Below are 18,431 nucleotides of genomic sequence, written 5' to 3' on the forward strand. Positions count from 1 at the left end.
TCTCCATCCAGAAGCCAGGTTTCAGTGAGGAAGAGAACAGAGTCGGGGTGAGACGAAAGGACATCACATACCTGAGTGGATTTGGCATGGAGAGATCTGCAGTTATATGTTGATGGGTTGGGAGAATGAGTGAGAGTGTGAAATAAGAGATAAGAGAAGAGGGACAAGAAAAGGGGATGAAGTCTGGAGAAAGGTTGAGACATAATGTGAATGATCTGGAAGTCTGGAGAGGATGAGAGGCAATGAAAAGGGATGGGGGTACTGAGGAGTCTTTGACATGGTTGAATGAAGGTGAAAATGGGGTTAAAAAGATAGTGAAAGAGAGGCAATAGAATATGGGATATAAGGTAAGAGACAGAATGGTCTGGCAGCAAGGGAAGGAAGGAGAGACAGGTTTGGAGCTGGTGCTGGTGAGGGGATAAGGAGGCAAATAAGGATAGATGAAGGTTTAGAGAGTGAGTACAGAGGATGGGGGGCAGTGTGAATGTTGGAGAGAGAATGAAAAGATAGGAAAAGCCAATAGGTAGATGAGAAGTGAAAAGGAAACTAAAAGGAGAATGAGAGTAAAATCCAATGGGTGGATTTAAATGCAGAGAACAGAAAAGTGCGTGTGTGGGGGGTGGGGAAACATAAAATGAAAGATCAGTGCAAGACAGATGTAGAGAAGGAAAGGAAGAAGACAAGAGGAGAGAGAAAAAATGGAAAGGCCAAACTGGAAAAGAATTTGAGAGAAGACTGACACATGGAAAGTGGAAGAAAGACTGGGACAAGCCCAATTAGAAAATTAAAATTCCCAGACAACAAAGGCAGAAAATACTGTACATTAAAAAAAATTAATACTTTAAGGACTGAGATGTTAAGAAATGTTAAATAGTAGATGTGCCTGCTTTATAAAATGTATATTTTTGTTCTATTTTTATTACAGGGGACAATACATTTCTGTTTCTCTCATACCAATATTACCCTGCTTATAGAGTTACATCTACATAGGGCCCATTAACATGATCAGTATCTTTGTTGACGTTATCTTTTTCCTTAAGTTGAACTGCAGTCCACAGGAATATATGAAACCAATGAGATGCCGATTAACAAGATAAATCTGAGCCACCATTCCCTACGGGTATTTCCTCAGGCTTACTCAAAGCAGTGCCCTAAAAGTTTACTTTTAATCCCTAGAGACTCTATGAGAATCCTAAAAGATTGATAATTTGTTTTGCTAAACAAACAAAAAACCTTTTTAGCATTTAGGATCCTTCCAAGACCTTTCACATTACATTTTTTAGTAGAACATCTAACTGCAAGGTCATGTACAGTGGTGGAAATAAGTATTTGATCCCTTGCTGATTTTGTAAGTTTGCCCACTGACAAAGACATGAGCAGCCCATAATTGAAGGGTAGGTTATTGGTAACAGTGAGAGATAGCACATCACAAATTAAATCCGGAAAATCACATTGTGGAAAGTATATGAATTTATTTGCATTCTGCAGAGGGAAATAAGTATTTAATCCCTCTGGCAAACAAGACCTAATACTTGGTGGCAAAACCCTTGTTGGCAAGCACAGCGGTCAGACGTCTTCTGTAGTTGATGATGAGGTTTGCACACATGTCAGGAGGAATTTTGGTCCACTCCTCTTTGCAGATCATCTCTAAATCATTAAGAGTTCTGGGCTGTCGCTTGGCAACTCGCAGCTTCAGCTCCCTCCATAAGTTTTCAATGGGATTAAGGTCTGGTGACTGGCTAGGCCACTCCATGACCCTAATGTGCTACTTCCTGAGCCACTCCTTTGTTGCCTTGGCTGTATGTTTGGGTCATTGTCGTGCTGGAAGACCCAGCCACGACCCATTTTTAAGGCCCTGGCGGAGGGAAGGAGGTTGTCACTCAGAATTGTACGGTACATGGCCCCATCCATTCTCCCATTGATGCGGTGAAGTAGTCCTGTGCCCTTAGCAGAGAAACACCCCCAAAACATAACATTTCCACCTCCATGCTTGACAGTGGGGACGGTGTTCTTTGGGTCATAGGCAGCATTTCTCTTCCTCCAAACACGGTGAGTTGAGTTCATGCCAAAGAGCTCAATTTTTGTCTCATCTGACCACAGCACCTTCTCCCAATCACTCTCGGCATCATCCAGGTGTTCACTGGCAAACTTCAGACGGGCCGTCACATGTGCCTTCCGGAGCAGGGGGACCTTGCGGGCACTGCAGGATTGCAATCCGTTATGTCGTAATGTGTTACCAATGGTTTTCGTGGTGACAGTGGTCCCAGCTGCCTTGAGATCATTGACAAGTTCCCCCCTTGTAGTTGTAGGCTGATTTCTAACCTTCCTCATGATCAAGGATACCCCACGAGGTGAGATTTTGCGTGGAGCCCCAGATCTTTGTCGATTGACAGTCATTTTGTACTTCTTCCATTTTCTTACTATGGCACCAACAGTTGTCTCCTTCTCGCCCAGCGTCTTACTGATGGTTTTGTAGCCCATTCCAGCCTTGTGCAGGTGTATGATCTTGTCCCTGACATCCTTAGACAGCTCCTTGCTCTTGGCCATTTTGTAGAGGTTAGAGTCTGACTGATTCACTGAGTCTGTGGACAGGTGTCTTTCATACAGGTGACCATTGCCGACAGCTGTCTGTCATGCAGGTAACGAGTTGATTTGGAGCATCTACCTGGTCTGTAGGGGCCAGATCTCTTACTGGTTGGTGGGGGATCAAATACTTATTTCCCTCTGCAGAATGCAAATAAATTCATATACTTTCCACAATGTGATTTTCCGGATTTAATTTGTGATGTGCTATCTCTCACTGTTACCAATAACCTACCCTTCAATTATGGGCTGCTCATGTCTTTGTCAGTGGGCAAACTTACAAAATCAGCAAGGGATCAAATACTTATTTCCACCACTGTATATAAGGGTAATTCTTGAAAGGGGTACATAAATTTAGGCACTAGGAAAGCACTTATTCTGAAGCTTATTTTATAAAGAAAAGCAGACACCTACTTTTCTTTATAGAATACCATTGTAAGTGGTTGAAATATGCCTATATTCAAGGTGAAAATACTCCAGTTATAGAGATGCTTATGCCTAGATTGCACAAGATACGGGCTAGATTCGATATATATAGCGCCGTAAAAATCATCACTGAAAAATATGCCTAGGTGTATTCTACAAAACGGCGCCTAACTTTAGGCACGGTTTATAGAATATGCCTAGGGCCCATCTGCATGACTAAATCTAGTCACAGGAATTTACGCCAAGTAAAACTTGGTATAAATGCCGGCGGCTAGGTTAAGCACGGAGCAGAGTATATTCTATAACAGCACAAATAATTTTTAGAAATGCCCACGATCTGCCCATTCCATGGCCACACCCCCCTTTTGGCAGTGCACATTAGAATTTATAAGCATCACTTTATAGAATATGTTTAGCAAGCTGTGCGCATAAATTCTAATTAAAGCCAATCAGTGCCAGTTGGCAATTTTTAGTGCTGATTGGGTTTGTTAAGATAATTAAGTTGTGCACGCAATACAGAATATGACTTGAATTGCATGCACAACTCAAGTCACACTATATAGAATCTCAGGGTATATGCAGAAGTATGCACCCTTTCTATGCTCCACCCCATGTGAATGCCCACCTACAAAGTATACATCATTGCATTAAGAGGTATATTTAAAAAATACTACTTAGCCAGAAACTGATCATTTATACAAGTTCACATACGCATTTAAATGACTAGAATACTGACATTTACTCACATCTTTCTGCCTAAACCCAGGTGGCTCCATATAGAATTACCCCCTATAGGGATCTAAATTGTATTTCTAAAATGCAGTTCTACAAACACCTAAAAAATAAGGACATAAAAGCTCATACCATTTCATAGGCAGCAAGAACCTTTTTCTGCACATCAGGTACTGTTCCAAGAGGTTCTAGGTAAGGGTAGTTATCCCTCATATTGAGTGTGACAGATGGAGTATTGTCATTGTTTAGCAGACGTGAAGACAAAGACAGCATGCACTGTTTCAGACTGGCACTAGGAGGAAGTCCACAGAGCTCTTTAACAGATACAACTGCATTCTGTTGAGGAAAAACACACATATTTATCTACCTTTTAAGTAACTCAAAGCTAGTCTTGATGTGTCAAAACAGAACTCCAGCTGTCTGCTTATCTAATACAAGTGAACTGTAAATATCAGTTCATGTTTGTCTCTTGTACATTTTTAGGTTGTTTGAGTTAAATATATGTAACAAAAAGAAAACTATGTAAAATAAGTAACCTTCAAGAATGTGTGTTGATCTAGTGCGGAAAAACAAGACAAAGCCAATAAAACTTACAGCCCTAAAAACCAAGCATCAAATTACTGTCAAATTACTGTCAAATAACAGTCAATGAATTTAAAGACTGCTCTAACACTATAAATGATTGCACACAGAATAGTAAAAATGATTACAGTATACATCTTAAGAATGTTGTGCTGTAAAACTTCATACATCACAGAGCTCAACCAGGTCAAGTTCACAGAGTAAGGCAGGGGTGTCAAACTGCAATCCTGGAGGGAGGCAAACCAGCTATATTTTCAGGATATCCCTAATGAATATTCATAAATACAAATCAATATATGAGTATCACTTTTTCAATCTAGTTACAATATAAAATATCAGCCATCAAGTAAATACCTCACTCTTTATTGAAAATTCCAAAAATGTCTTTATTAAAAACTCTCAACATTAAAATGAATGTAAAATATTATCTAACATCTAAATAATATTAACCCAACACTCCATCACATCCTCACCATTCATTCCTCATTCAATCATGTGGGTTCAAACAACCACGGAGTTATTTGAACACCTAAAATTTCTGATCTTTACTCCATATAGAGTACATCCCTACTCAGATACAGATAATTCACTTTTTTTCACAGAAATAATCCCATATGTCATTCCTTAATAAGCGCCCATCATATCTCAATTACTTTACAATAATGTCCACTTATCTCTGTTGCTTTTATTCCAGTGATTGTGGTTCCCACATGTATCTCAAATAACATCTTGTCCAAATCTCAGATGATGTCTTGTCCAATACAATATACTTCATACAGCAATAATCACACCGCTGTTCCCACCTAACATGTCTAAACAATTATTTAATTTCTTCATACCTTTTAATAATAGAGCATCATCTGAGCCACACTACCAGGGTGAATTTCCCACCGGTATCAGGAACAATGGCGCCACTGCAGTCTAAAACACTGTGCATGCGCAAACCCACTCCTCGTTCGTTTTTAAATCCTGGCTGAATACGTCACATTCTACATTTCTACCCATTTCACTTCCTTGTTTAATCCTAAAGGGGTCACTGTTTTCCACTCAAAGATCAACCTTTGCTCTGTTTGAAATATTTTTTCAATTATGTTACCCCCCCCCCCCCCCCTTGTACGTCAAATTGAATCAGAACTACAAATTTCAAATCTGTCATAACATGATGTTCCTTAACCCAGTGTTCTACCAGGGGAGTTTCAATTTTTTTCAATTTAATATTACTTAAGTGTTGAGATAATCTATGTTTAATTTTTTTAACTGTCTGCCCAATATACCATAACCCACATACATGGGCAATGAATGGCATAAATAACATATGATGATTCACAATTAGCTCTTGACCTTAAATAAAATTTTTGTTCCCTTTGCTGGTTTGGAATTAAAACCTACTGGGTTTCAATAGCGTACATATAATATCTACATCCCTTACATTTTGTATGACCTCCTTCAATACTTTTATATAGATGCCTACTTTTCACAAATTTTCCCCCCAGGTTTTGTCCCCGTCTGTATGCAAACCAGGGTAATGCCTGAAAGCCCTGATGTAGATTTAATACCGGCCAATGTTTACATATAATATATCTAACCCTATCTGAAGAAGAAACATAGGGTAGAACACGTGTTACTCTAGATTCCTGAGGTTTCTCCACTGCTTGGAGTAGACAAGGACGATGCGCATTATATGCTTTTTTAAATGCTCTGTGTACCACTCTCTGTGGATAGTCTCTCTGTCTAAACCTTGACTTCATTTCCTGTGCTTGCTTAACAAAATCCTCTTTTTCTGAACAAATTCTGTGAATTTCTAAAACTTGACCCATAGGTATTCCATTTCTTAATAGGGTGGGTTGATGACTTTTATAGTGAGTGTTTCTATCCGTTGGCTTTTGGAAGGATTTAGTAACAAATTCCCCCACTTTATATTGTATAACAATGTCCAAAAATTCAATTTCATGTTCTCCTATGTGTGAAGAAAAACTAATGTTGTCATCATAATGATTCAGGTATATCAAAAATTCACTCAAAAGTTCTCCCTCCCCCTCCCCCCTCATTCCAACAATATAGATCATTTATATAGCGTTTCCACTGAATAACAGATGAAGCAAACTTGCTACAATACACATACTTTTCTTCACATGTAAAAAATACTTTTGCTCAAAAACAAAATAATTTTTGGTAATTACCAGTTCAGCAACTTGATTAAAAAATTCTATTTGTTGCAGAGAATAATCCATGTTATCCAACTGCCGTGCTATCATCTTTAACGCTGCTCTTTGTGGTATATGGGTATAGAGGGCATTCACATCAAGCATGATTAACTGTACTGACTAATTTTCATTTACCTGCTGCAGTGCCATTGTTCCTGATACTGGTTGGAAATTTGCCCTGGTAGGTTGGCTAAGATGATGCTCTAATATTAAAAGGTATGAAGTAAATAATTTTTTTAGACATGTTAGGTAGGACTGATAAAAAGGTTAGAGGTTTGAGTGTAATATTAATCTGCACTTTTCAGCGAAATACAGACTTCTGTAGGGTTTCACGGTGTTTAAAATGGAGTGGATAAATCTGTGATTATATGAGAAGAACTGAACTGAGAGAACAGCGTGTGGTTATTGCTATGTGAAGAAAATTGTACCGGACAAAACGTTATTTGAGATACACGTTGGAATCACAATCACTGGAATAAAAGCAACGGAGATAAGTGGACATTATTGTAAAGTAATTGAGTTTTGATAGACGCTTATTAACAAATGACATATGGGATTATTTCTGTGAAAAAAGTGAATTATCTGTATTTGAGTAGGGATATACTCTATATGGAGTAAAGATCAGAAATATTAAGTGCTCAAATAGCTCTGTGGTTGTTTGAACCCATATGATTGAATGAGGAATGAATGGTGAGGATGTGATGGATTGTTGGGTTAATATTATTTAGGTGTTAGATACGATTTTACATCATTTTAATGTTGAGAGTTTTCAATAAAGAAACCACTGTGCCTTATATTTTTCAAAACTATCAAGTTGCAGAAGATCTACAGCTTCCGTTGATTCAGAAAAGTGGTTCCTCATTTGGATTATATATAACAACTGTTGAACAGAGTTTGGAGTTGTGAACTTTTTTTTTTATTTTTATCCTGCACTTTCCCACTCATGGCAGGCTCAATGCGGCTTAGGTACTTCTTTGTACCTGGGGCAATGGAGGGTTAAGTGACTTGCCCAGAGTCACAAGGAGCTACCTGTGCCTGCAGTGGGAATCAAACCTGGTTCCCCAGGACCAAAGTCCACCACTCTAACCACTAGGCCACTCCTCAACTTTATGAACATATGAACATTTCAGGACTGACACTAACTTATAAGGAAGTGCGATGATAGATAACAATGACCATAAAATGTGAGACTTTGGTCACTGTTTGATCACATGGGTTTTCTGAGCACAATCACTTTATAATTAAGTGAATTAGTCCTTGGGAAATTGTTTTTCATATAATTTGATATATCCCAAGATTCAATATATTTTTGAGTTGAATTTAATAATCCCATTTTTTGTATAATGAATATTCATTAGGGATATCTTGAAAACGTGGCTGGTGTGCAGCCCTCCAAGGACTGTAGTTTGACACATTTGTTATGGCACGCATTACAATATTCTAATCTTATTTTAATTTAAAATGTTAGCATACAAAAGATTTTCTGAACAACAGAGAAAGCATCATCTTTCTTCAAACCTTAACTTTACAACTTTTTGATTAGTTTAATGTATTCTTACTTTGTTCAAGATATATACTTGAACAAGGACATGCTTTACAACTCACGTTTTAGAGATGCATAAGCAGCTGGCTCCCAACACCAAAGACAATATCTCACACCACTGGCTTTTATTGCCTTGGTAAGCTGTTAACTTTATCACTGATATGCTTTAAAATCAGGTCCATTGCCCATGTAATATTCACTTTATTATCTACATTATACAATTTGTGGTCTATGCCAAGGTAACCCAGCTTGTAATAACTATTTATTCTATTTGGACAGAGTAACAGTGTTAAAAAAATCTCTGTTTCAAGTTGATTTGCAGTTACATCAAGGGGTAAATTTATAAAGTCATTTTCACATGTATATACCAAATATGGACAGCTTCCTAAAGGAAAAGTCCATAGACCATTATTAAATTGGACTTGGGGAAAATCCACTATTTCTGGGATAAGCAGCATAAAATGCTTTGTACTTTTTTTATGATCTTGCCGGGTATTTCTGACCTGGATTGGCCACTGTTGGAAACAGGATGTTGGGCTTGATGGACCTTTGGTCTTTCCCAGTATGGCAGTACTTATGTACTTATGCACAATTAAAATTATTGCATGCATAAAATTATGTGCAATGGCAAGATCGCAAGCAAGTTCATTGAAAGCTACTCAGCTGCAGAAGTTGACAGTTGTCAGAAACTGCAGAGACTTTAGGATGGACTTTGGACATAGGGTGGGTAGAATCCATCCACGCAAACAGTTATAAAATTACCCTTATTTAAGGCAATAACAGAAAGCTCTTCTATCTGCAAAAATAGGCTTTTGATTATTGCCCACCCCAGGGCTGTGGAGGAGGTACATCAAACCTTCAACTCTTTATGCCTGCAGGTACAGTAGGTTTTCCATGGGTTTTGGGTTTCCATCACAAGTGTACCAGTTAGTGGGATATAAGCCTGGGTCCCCTACTCCAGTGTTTTCCAAGTCAGTCCTGGAATACCCCCTTGCCAGTCAGGTTTTCACTGCCTCCACTGTATGCAAATCTCTTTCATGCATATTCATTGCAGATATCCTGAAAACTGACTGGCAAGGGGGTACTCCAGGACCGAGTTGGGAAATACTACCCTACTCTACAGTCCACTGCACCCACTATTATGCTACTCCTGGGACCTGCTTGCTGATCTAATAAGACTGGACATAACATCTGAATCTGTTATAGAGGCTGGCATATACTGTTTCTTTCATATCCTTGGGGGATGGAAGTGGGTCAGTGTCCGCTAGGGGAGTAAAGGGGGGGGGTATACCTTAAGCCCTCCAGTGGTCATCTTGTCATTTATGGCACCTTAGGCGTGACTGCTTTGTTCAATTATGGCAGAAAAACATCCAAGTTTTGGAAAATCCAAATCCTGCCCCCAATATGTCTCCTTGTGATTTGGATGCACTGCAGAGAAATGCATCTCAAATCCATGTTTTGAAAATCGTGATTTGGACGTTTTGTGGAGAAAAACATCGAAATGACACTTTATGCCATTTTTGAGATGTTTTCCTCTTTTGAAAATGAATCCCATAGTTGTGCATTTAGCAGGTGCAACTTTACACAGGTACTTCTCCTTAGGCAGTAATCAAAGCACAATTACTTGTGTAATTTTGTTTTGACTATCACGGTATGTACCTACAGGCTTTGCTGAAATGTGGGTAGTGTCATTCTTTATTCTACAGAGGATAATTTTCAGAAGTCAGTCACCCAGTAAATCCCAATTTATCTTAGTAAAATGACTAATTGAAAACTGTCCAACTCCTACCTGGATAAAAGTATATACAGAAATCAGAAAGCACAAGTTTTCAGCCAGTAAAAAGCATGTGGTCCTCAGAGGGTGTATAGATTGGGAAGTAAATTAATGAGGGTAATTTTATAAGGTCACTTAGGTTAACAGGGTAAGAAGGTGCCTATATTATAAAGGCACATAGGTGCATAAGTGTGTTTATAAAATACTAGCACAAATCCTGCAGAGATGATGCTCACATTGTGCATGCTGACATTTAGGCCTACTTGGGAGCAAGCCTAAATATTAGCATGTATAGTACATGCATACATGTGTATTTTATAAAGTATGCATGTAAATCATGACTCTGCCCATGCTCTACCCCTCCCCTCAGCAAGCCTGCTGTACAAGTTCATACCAGCTTGCACCATGCCTGCCTTTAGGCATGACCTAAGTAAATACCAACATCAATGGCTATTCCTCCGTGTATTTACTTGTGGAACCTCCAAAAAATTTCCAAAACCACACAGCCAGTTCCCAAGTGTACAGTTATTATGTCATCCACGTTCGTTAGTCAATTCATTTCATCAGTATATTCTCTATTTCTTAGTGACCTCAGCGGTGCTCATTGCCAACCAACTTTCATAGCAATAGATCTAGCACCACCTCTTCATCGGTTCACTATGTATATAGTGTCTCCTATAACATTCTTATTCTTATTTTTAGTTTCTATTTTTAATTCTTATTTAACCAGTATATCAACTGATATCTTTTTTAGATGTGTCAGACCAGGGGATTACTAGCGTCCGACATACATGTTTTGCCCTTGCCCTGGGCTGTCTCAAGGACTGACCCCCTTGGCCGTCTTCAGCATTAGCTTTGCTCTATAATTAATCTCTCTGCGGGAGATAACCCATTAATTATAGAGCAAAGCTGACGCTGAAGATGGCTAAGGGGGTCAGTCCTTGAGACAGCCCAGGGCAAGGGAAAAACATGTATGTCGGACGCTAGTAATCCCCTGGTCTGACACATCTAAAAAAGATGAGTATCAGTTGATATACTGGTTAAATAAGAATTAAAAACAGAAACTAAGAATAAGAATGTTATAGGAGACACTATATACATAAAGGGGCATAATCGAACGGAAACGTCTATCTCCATGGGCGTTTATCTCCGAGAACGGGTCCGTGAAGGGGCGGACTGAACCGTATTTTCGAAAAACATGGACGTTTATCTTTTTTTGAGCTGGGCGTTTTTGTTTTTTCAGCGATAATGGAAACCGAAAGCGCCCAGCTCAAAAACGAATAACTCCAAGACATTTATTCGTGGGAGGGGCCAGGATTCGTAGTGCACTGGTCCCCCTCACATGCCAGGACACCAACCGGGCACCCTAGGGGGCACTTTTACAAAAAAAAAAAAAAAAAGGTAAAACAGCTCCCAGGTGCATAGCACCCGTCCCTTGGGTGTTGAGCCCCCCAAATCCCCCTCAAAACCCACTGCCCACAAGTCTACACCATTACTATAGCCCTAAGGGGTGAAGGGGGGCACCTACATGTGGGTACAGTGGGTTTGGGGGCGGTTTGGAGGGCTCCCATTTACCAGCACAAGTGTAACAGGTGGGGGGGGATGGGCCTGGGTCCACCTGCCTGAAGTCTACTGCACCCCCTAATAACTGCTCCAGTGACCTGCATACTGCTGCCAGGGAGGTGGGTATGACATTTGAGGGTGAAAATAAAAAGTTGTGAAACGGCATATTTTGTGGTGGGAGGGGGTTTGTGACCACTGGGGGAGTCAGGGGAGGTCATCCCCGATTCCCTCCAGTGGTCATCTGGTCATTTAGGGCACTTTTGGGGCATTATTCGTGGAAAAACAGGGTCCAGGAAAAGTGCCCTAAATTCTCGCTAAAAACGCATATTTTTTTTCCATTATCGGCGAAAGGCGCCCATCTCTGATCGACCGATAACCACGCCCCAGTTCCGCCTTCACCACGCCTTCGACACGCCCCCATCAACTTTGTCCGCATCCGCGACGGAGTGCAGTTGAAAACGTCCAAATTCGGCTTTCGATTATACCGCTTTATTCGTTTTTGTGAGATAAACGTCTATCTTCCGATTTGGGTCGCCATATAGGCGTTTTTCTCTTTCCATTATAAGCAGGATAGTGAACTGATGAAGAGGTGGTGCTAGATCCATTGCTATGAAAGTTGGTTGGCAATGAACACCGCTGAGGTCACTAAGAAATAGAGAATATATTGATGAAATGAATTGACTAACGAACGGGGATGACATAATAACTATAAACTTGGGAACCGGCTGTGTGGTTTTGCTAATTTTATAAGTGACATTTTACAGGTAAAATATGTTTCTAAACTTACTCTTAACGTGTGTAAATCACATTTCCAAATCTATGTGCTTTATTTTCAATGAAAAAAGTACCCACAGAAAAAGAAGGTGACAAAACTTTGAAGGTAGTTTTATCTGGGCCAATTTTCAAAGCTAAAGTATGATCGTACTTTCATTTTCTGAACTGCTGTAAAACCAGTGAGTAACAGTTGCAAAGTCAATTTTGCAACAATGTGGGCACTTTTGAAAATTGCCCCATAGTGTATGATAGTGCATTACAGTTTGTTCCAGAGGGCTCTTTCCTTAATTCCAAATATTGTAAATATTGGCTTCACTTAATTACTCGTCATCCAGTTTTAACCTAAAAGATAATATTCTGACCCTCTATAGTGACTTAAGAGTAGGTAAATTCAGTGATGTATTTATCTCAAAATACAAATTTACAATAGGGTAGATATTCAGCCAGAGGTTTTTTTTTTTTAATGCTGATCGTGGCTGGCTAAATTAGATCCAGACATTTAGTGTCAGGCCATATGTGGGCCCCGGCACTGAACATCCAGGGATAAATGGTGCCGAGCTGGCCGCCAGAGCTTATGCAGGTCCCAGCCGATATACAGCCAGGTCCACATCAGACAATTATGCAGCCCCCCCACCCCCAGTCAGCCTGCCTCCTTCACGTCCCCCTCTCCCATCCCATGCAATAAGCATCTCCTCCTCCGTGGTATGTCCCCTCAACCCCCCTCAGATCTAGATAGGCCTTCCCCTCCAGGTCTATCTGTCTCCCTGGTGGACAACTGGAAGCAATGGGGGCAGGACCAAAGCCCAATCGTTCCAACCCCTTGTGGCTGCAACCTCTCTCGGCTGCTCGTGGTACTTGATCACATGCAGCTGTGAGAGGTCACAGCAGCCATTTTCTGAAGGCAACCGCAAGGGGCAGGAGTAAGTGAGCTTTGTTCCTGCCCCCATTAGACCACCAGGGATATAGGTAGGCCCTGGGGGGAGGGGTGGAGGTGCTTACTGTTGTGGAATGGGGGAGAAGAAGCAGGTCAGTTGCATTGGTGGGGGGGGGGGGGGGAGAATTTATTTTTAAAAGTTATGCAGGTCCTGGCTAATATTCAGTGCTAGGACCTGCACAGCTAAGCAGGCCAAATCAGAACAGCTTTCCTAAATTGGCTGGGTTAGCTATGCAGGTCCCAGCACTGAATATTGTCAGCACCTACATAACCACCATCTCCGCTGAATACCGGTGGCTGAGCGGCCCCAGGCAACTGAAGCAGACTGTAGCCGCTTCTGCCCACTTAAATCGCTTTGAAAATTGGCCAGAATGTTATTATGAGAACTTAAAATTGTTCTCATGCTTTACCATCATTGAATCCATTTTTTACATCTATGCATATAGGTATGTAAGAGCATATGCTTTTCCAGCAGATAAACAGGACATCTTAGATAAACAGTGTCTCCCGTGGTTGCATTGGCTGTCTGAAAATCACACTCCCTCAAAATGGCCAACAGTCTATGAATAGTTTTAGCCACGTTGAGCAGACACGTTGCCAGGGTTTTCACAGGGATCAGAAAATAACCTGTATTGTATTTTCAAGTCTAACCTCCTCATTCTCTAACACGGTGCATAAATTTATAGAATACTAACACTTATGCAGATAAGTGTGCACTTGTGTGTATAGGTGCTAGGTGCACACTAGTGCTATTCTATAAATAATGGCCGCAGCTCACTTAGCTTATAAATGTACGGAGGTGTTGACAGGGGAGCAGCATGGGTGAGGACTGTGCAGGACCAACATTTACTCATGTAACTTACAGAATACTGGATGTTCTGCACTAAAGTGCTGCATTTACATGTCATAAGTGGGCTTGCCAAAATGTATGCACGTTGATGCCAATGTATGCTACTATTCTATAATGGAATGTTGGCACCCGGAATCTGTTAAAGAATTAGTGCCTAGTTATAGAATTGTCCTTATAGATCTTATTTTCTGAAGAAAATCTGCCTGCACAAAAAGAAGAAGAAAAAATCTGCAGATACAAAGTGAAAGATGTACACACTTCTTTGAAAGTTGGTGCAAAAGTCACGGCAAAAAAGAACTTGTGGATTTTTCAGACAGTTTGAAAATTGATGCCTTAGTGCTTTCATTATCCTTCTGGGAAGCATGTTAGGCAGTAGGATGAAGAAAACATGCTTTAATGACTAGATTTGTTTTTCATAAGCACCCAGTTATAGAAAGGTAGATTAATAAATATGGCACTCAGGGCTAGAGTTACTGATGTGTGCCATCATGTTAGTACATATTAATGATATTGAAGAGCACTATTAATCAATAGTCCGTTACATACAACGGGATTAGTAGTAAATGTGCATTATAGCATGTCAATGCATGCTAATTTGGTAGCGAAGTTTAGTAACTCTAGCTCTTGGTCAGGCATTAGTTCACATCCAAGGATACACAAGGATACAAAACTGCTATGCATTCTTTGAGTAATTAGTCATATAGTATCCATACCTGCATATTTTCTCTAATGTCAGTTGCCTCTCGTAAGGGATGGACAGCTAATTTAAAGATGTCATCTACAGTTTTAAGCCCTGTATTCCTCAGCATGGTATAGTCTCTTGCTTTCTTTCCTATTCTGGCAGTCAGGCCACGCTTTTGTGCCTTACCGCCTCCACCTCGATTGGCGATTGCAATGTGAACAAAAAGTTTAGCATGCTCCATTGTATCTCCAACATAAGAACGCAAGGGCACGTGCCGATATCCAGGTTGCAGACATTCAATTGGTATTGTATATTGGCCTATAAACTCATCTCCTATGTAATCATCATCAAGAACAACAAAACGAACCATTGCGAGCTCTGGCAGGTTGATCTGAAACTCAAAACTTTCATCAAAAATAGGATTATCACTATTCTGTTGAACAGTTTTAGTTCTTTGTTCTGTGCAGTCTGCAGGGATGCCATGTAGCTCTATACAAACATATGGGTCTATGACATCTCCTTTTGCACAAGCTCCTTTGGGCTTTGGAAAGTTCTGACCGCTGATAATTTTAACATGCAATACCTGAGGAGAAACTCCGGGGATGCCATCTTTGGTATTTGCACTGAAATAGGATACTTCATCACGCATAACAGAGGGTCGAAGGACATATCCACATCCCCCATTCTGTTGAAACCATCCATTGTTCAGATCCATCATTGGTCCAGGAGTCTGATAGTTCATGGCTACAATCTGGCAGCCACAGTTCCAAAAATCTTGGGGATTTAAGTTACTGGAATCTATTCTCATAGGGCTAGGATATATTCTGGACAAGCACTTCTTATTGTAATTTACAAAGTCTTCTGGATATTCATTTGCAATTCTGCTTGCCTGTATTTCACTAAAAGAACATATCTCCCAATAATTTTGGTTTTTCATGGAAATGTCAAAATCCCTGTATTGAACAGATTTGCATATAGAAACCAAATCAGATAGTTCTTTGCAAAGCCGAATGAGTTTTTGTTCACTAAAGTATTCCTCAGACATTCTTCGAGACATTTCAGCCTCTTCATCCTCATCACTGACCTCGCCTTCCAATAAATCATATTGAAACGGCAATTTTTTTCCTTTCACAATAATTTTTTTCTTTAGTTTTTCTGGTGATGGGAGGTAGACTTCTGCCGGTAAAGGTAACTCAGTGTAGAGTTTGTTTCCAAAGATCTTTTTCATATGCTGAGCCATAATTTTCTGCTGCTCTACTGAACAATGATTTCCCATGCAGAGAATCAGAGGATAGTCAGATGCAACAAAGGCGTATTTGTTTATTATCTCAATCACATTACGAAAGGCAAGTGGTGATGTCATGCTATTACGATTACAAATGATTGGTTCGCTGTCTGGACCGTCACTAACATCAAGTTCAATGCTTCTACAGCCCATTTTCAAAGGTCTAACATAGCCATTAATATCAGCTGGTCCCCTAAACTGGTCTTCTATTAAATATGTATTATGGGATGCATTAATACAGTAATGTGATAAAGGCTGAGTCATGTCTTGGTTAACTGTTTTGTGCTCAGGGTCAAAAATATCACATTCTTCAGACAATAAATACCGAGTAAATCCATCAATTGCAAGGAATCCCTTCAGTTGTCCTTCTTGAGAAAGTTCATATCTGTGGATAATATCTAGGCACATTTGTTCTGTTACATGGGCCATTCCTTGCTCAGATTCCAAAAACAGAAAGAGGTCATTGCTGTCTAAATATTCTTTGTTTTTTGATATCTGTACTAGCAAGAAATACACCTCAGGCCTTGTGCACAGTTCACTGAATACATCACTGAATTCTTCATCTGTAACTCTAGTTGTTAGTTTCTCTTTTCTTTTCTGAATTTCCTTAAATTTTAATCTTACCTTGGATTCCTTCAGTGCAGGGTTAAGCTGTTTTATTAAATCTACTGCTGTATCTTCTAACATTATTCCATTCCCATCAATATCTGCAGTTTCAAATACAGATTTTAGCCATGTTAACCTTGGAGTGTTTTGTCCCCCCTCTACCAAGTCCAAATGTTGTTTACTATGTGAAACCAAGTATTGTAGACCAGACACCCAAATGTTGACTACATCAGCTGAATTTGCCACCATGTCAAGTGACTCATAATTCTCCCCATGAATCACTGAGAAAGCACATTCCTCACAAATCTGATCTGCGAGTCCATTATTTCGAAATGTTTCAGTGTTTTTGCCAAGTCTAATTTCCTTAATAGCAGAAATGTCAAGTTTTGCTTTCTCAGGATCTTTTTTGGAAGGTTCCCATCGAAGAGCATGCATGTTAGGGTCCAGAGTAAAGAAACGGCTGTAAATGCGTGAGTTTGGACGGACTTTTTTCAGTTCACAGCCACCTTGCATAAAACTTATACAATCACTAGCACTACTTATTTTCTTCTCCGATGGCAAGCTGCTGAAAGACACCGTTTTCTTTTGTCCTGTTTTCAGATTTGAAGGATCCTAGAACATAAAAAGAACAGAAAAGGAGGTTTTTGGTACACATTGAGCAGCATTATAATTTATTGCTAGTTTACAGTGCTGGAATTTCAGAAAACATACAGTCTAAACTAATGGCACAATTTTCAACAGTGGCAGGGATCGGGTTTTGTAAAGTCTGGTCACATCATTTCTATTCTATTCTATCTGAGCCTTGTATACCAACCATTCTAAAAAAAAGGATTCACAGCGGTTCACAAAGCAATAAATCTCTACAAGAGAGAATAACAAAATCAAAAAACAGTACAGCTTACTTATATAAACTTATAACCTAAAATGCATTCCAATAACGTGTCCCCTGAAAAGGAAAGGGATTTTCAAGAATTGATTTAAACCTAACGTTCTTCATTATAGGAAAACCTAATGTAAGAGTATGGTGAAAACATAGATTTCTCCTAAAAGATGGAATAACCAACAAATCCACCAACCATCTGCATTTGATCCAAAAAGTGATTTAAAAACTAAACATAACATCTTAAATCTAATGCACTGACATATTGGTAGCCAATGTAATTCTTTAAGAATAGGTGTCTGTTGTTTACAGAGTTACATATATAAACCACCATGATGAACAGGTAGCAATGGTAACTATACCTTTACCCCCTTATTCTGTAACAGGTCGCCTAAAGTTAGGCACCAGATGCACACATAAGTTATAGAATTCTAGCATTTATGCACATGACTATTACAGTGACGTGTAAATACTAGCAGAATGCTCAGCAGTATTCTATAATTATACTACGCAACTCAGGAGGCAATTCTGTAAAGGGCATCAACTTTAGGTGCCAAGATGCAGAGCATTGAGCACAAATTCTATAATGGCATCTGAGCACTCGGATTCCGTTGTAGAATACTGCATTCATGTGCCAAAATTTAGGCACGCCCAGTTATACCATGTCAATAGCAGGTGTAAATGCATGTGCCTAAATGCGGCACACAGGTAACTTACAGTATTCTCTAAATTATGTATGCAATTGTTGGACATGCCCATGCCTCACCCATTCACCTCCTCCTGTGAATACCCCCTTGCATTTATGCACGTAAGCTCGTAAGTGTAAGTCACATACACAAGTGCTAGGATTCTATACCTTATGCACTCAAATTGGCACTTACTTTACATGATCTGTTAAAGAATAAGAGAGTTAGAGTGAAAATGAAAAGGCGTGTTAACAGAGGGGGGTGCATGGGAAGGGCATGGGTGTGTCCAACATTTACACAGGTGACTTGTAGAATACTACAAGTTGC

General features: G+C 39.8%; 1 protein-coding gene across 1 annotated transcript in view; it reads right to left on the minus strand.

Moving 5' to 3' along the window:
* PLCL1 (phospholipase C like 1 (inactive)) overlaps positions 1 to 18,431 on the minus strand; it is a 683,152-nt gene that overhangs the window by 154,524 nt on the left and 510,197 nt on the right. The window contains exons 2-3 of the mRNA XM_030209205.1: positions 14,679 to 17,150; positions 3,874 to 4,077 (exon numbers count right to left, since the gene is read on the minus strand). Coding sequence (XP_030065065.1) covers positions 3,874 to 4,077; positions 14,679 to 17,150 — 2,676 coding nt within the window. The remainder of the gene's footprint in view (positions 1 to 3,873; positions 4,078 to 14,678; positions 17,151 to 18,431) is intronic.

The sequence above is a fragment of the Microcaecilia unicolor genome, chromosome 7, assembly GCF_901765095.1.
Source record: "Microcaecilia unicolor chromosome 7, aMicUni1.1, whole genome shotgun sequence".
Classification (NCBI taxonomy): Eukaryota; Metazoa; Chordata; class Amphibia; order Gymnophiona; family Siphonopidae; genus Microcaecilia; species Microcaecilia unicolor.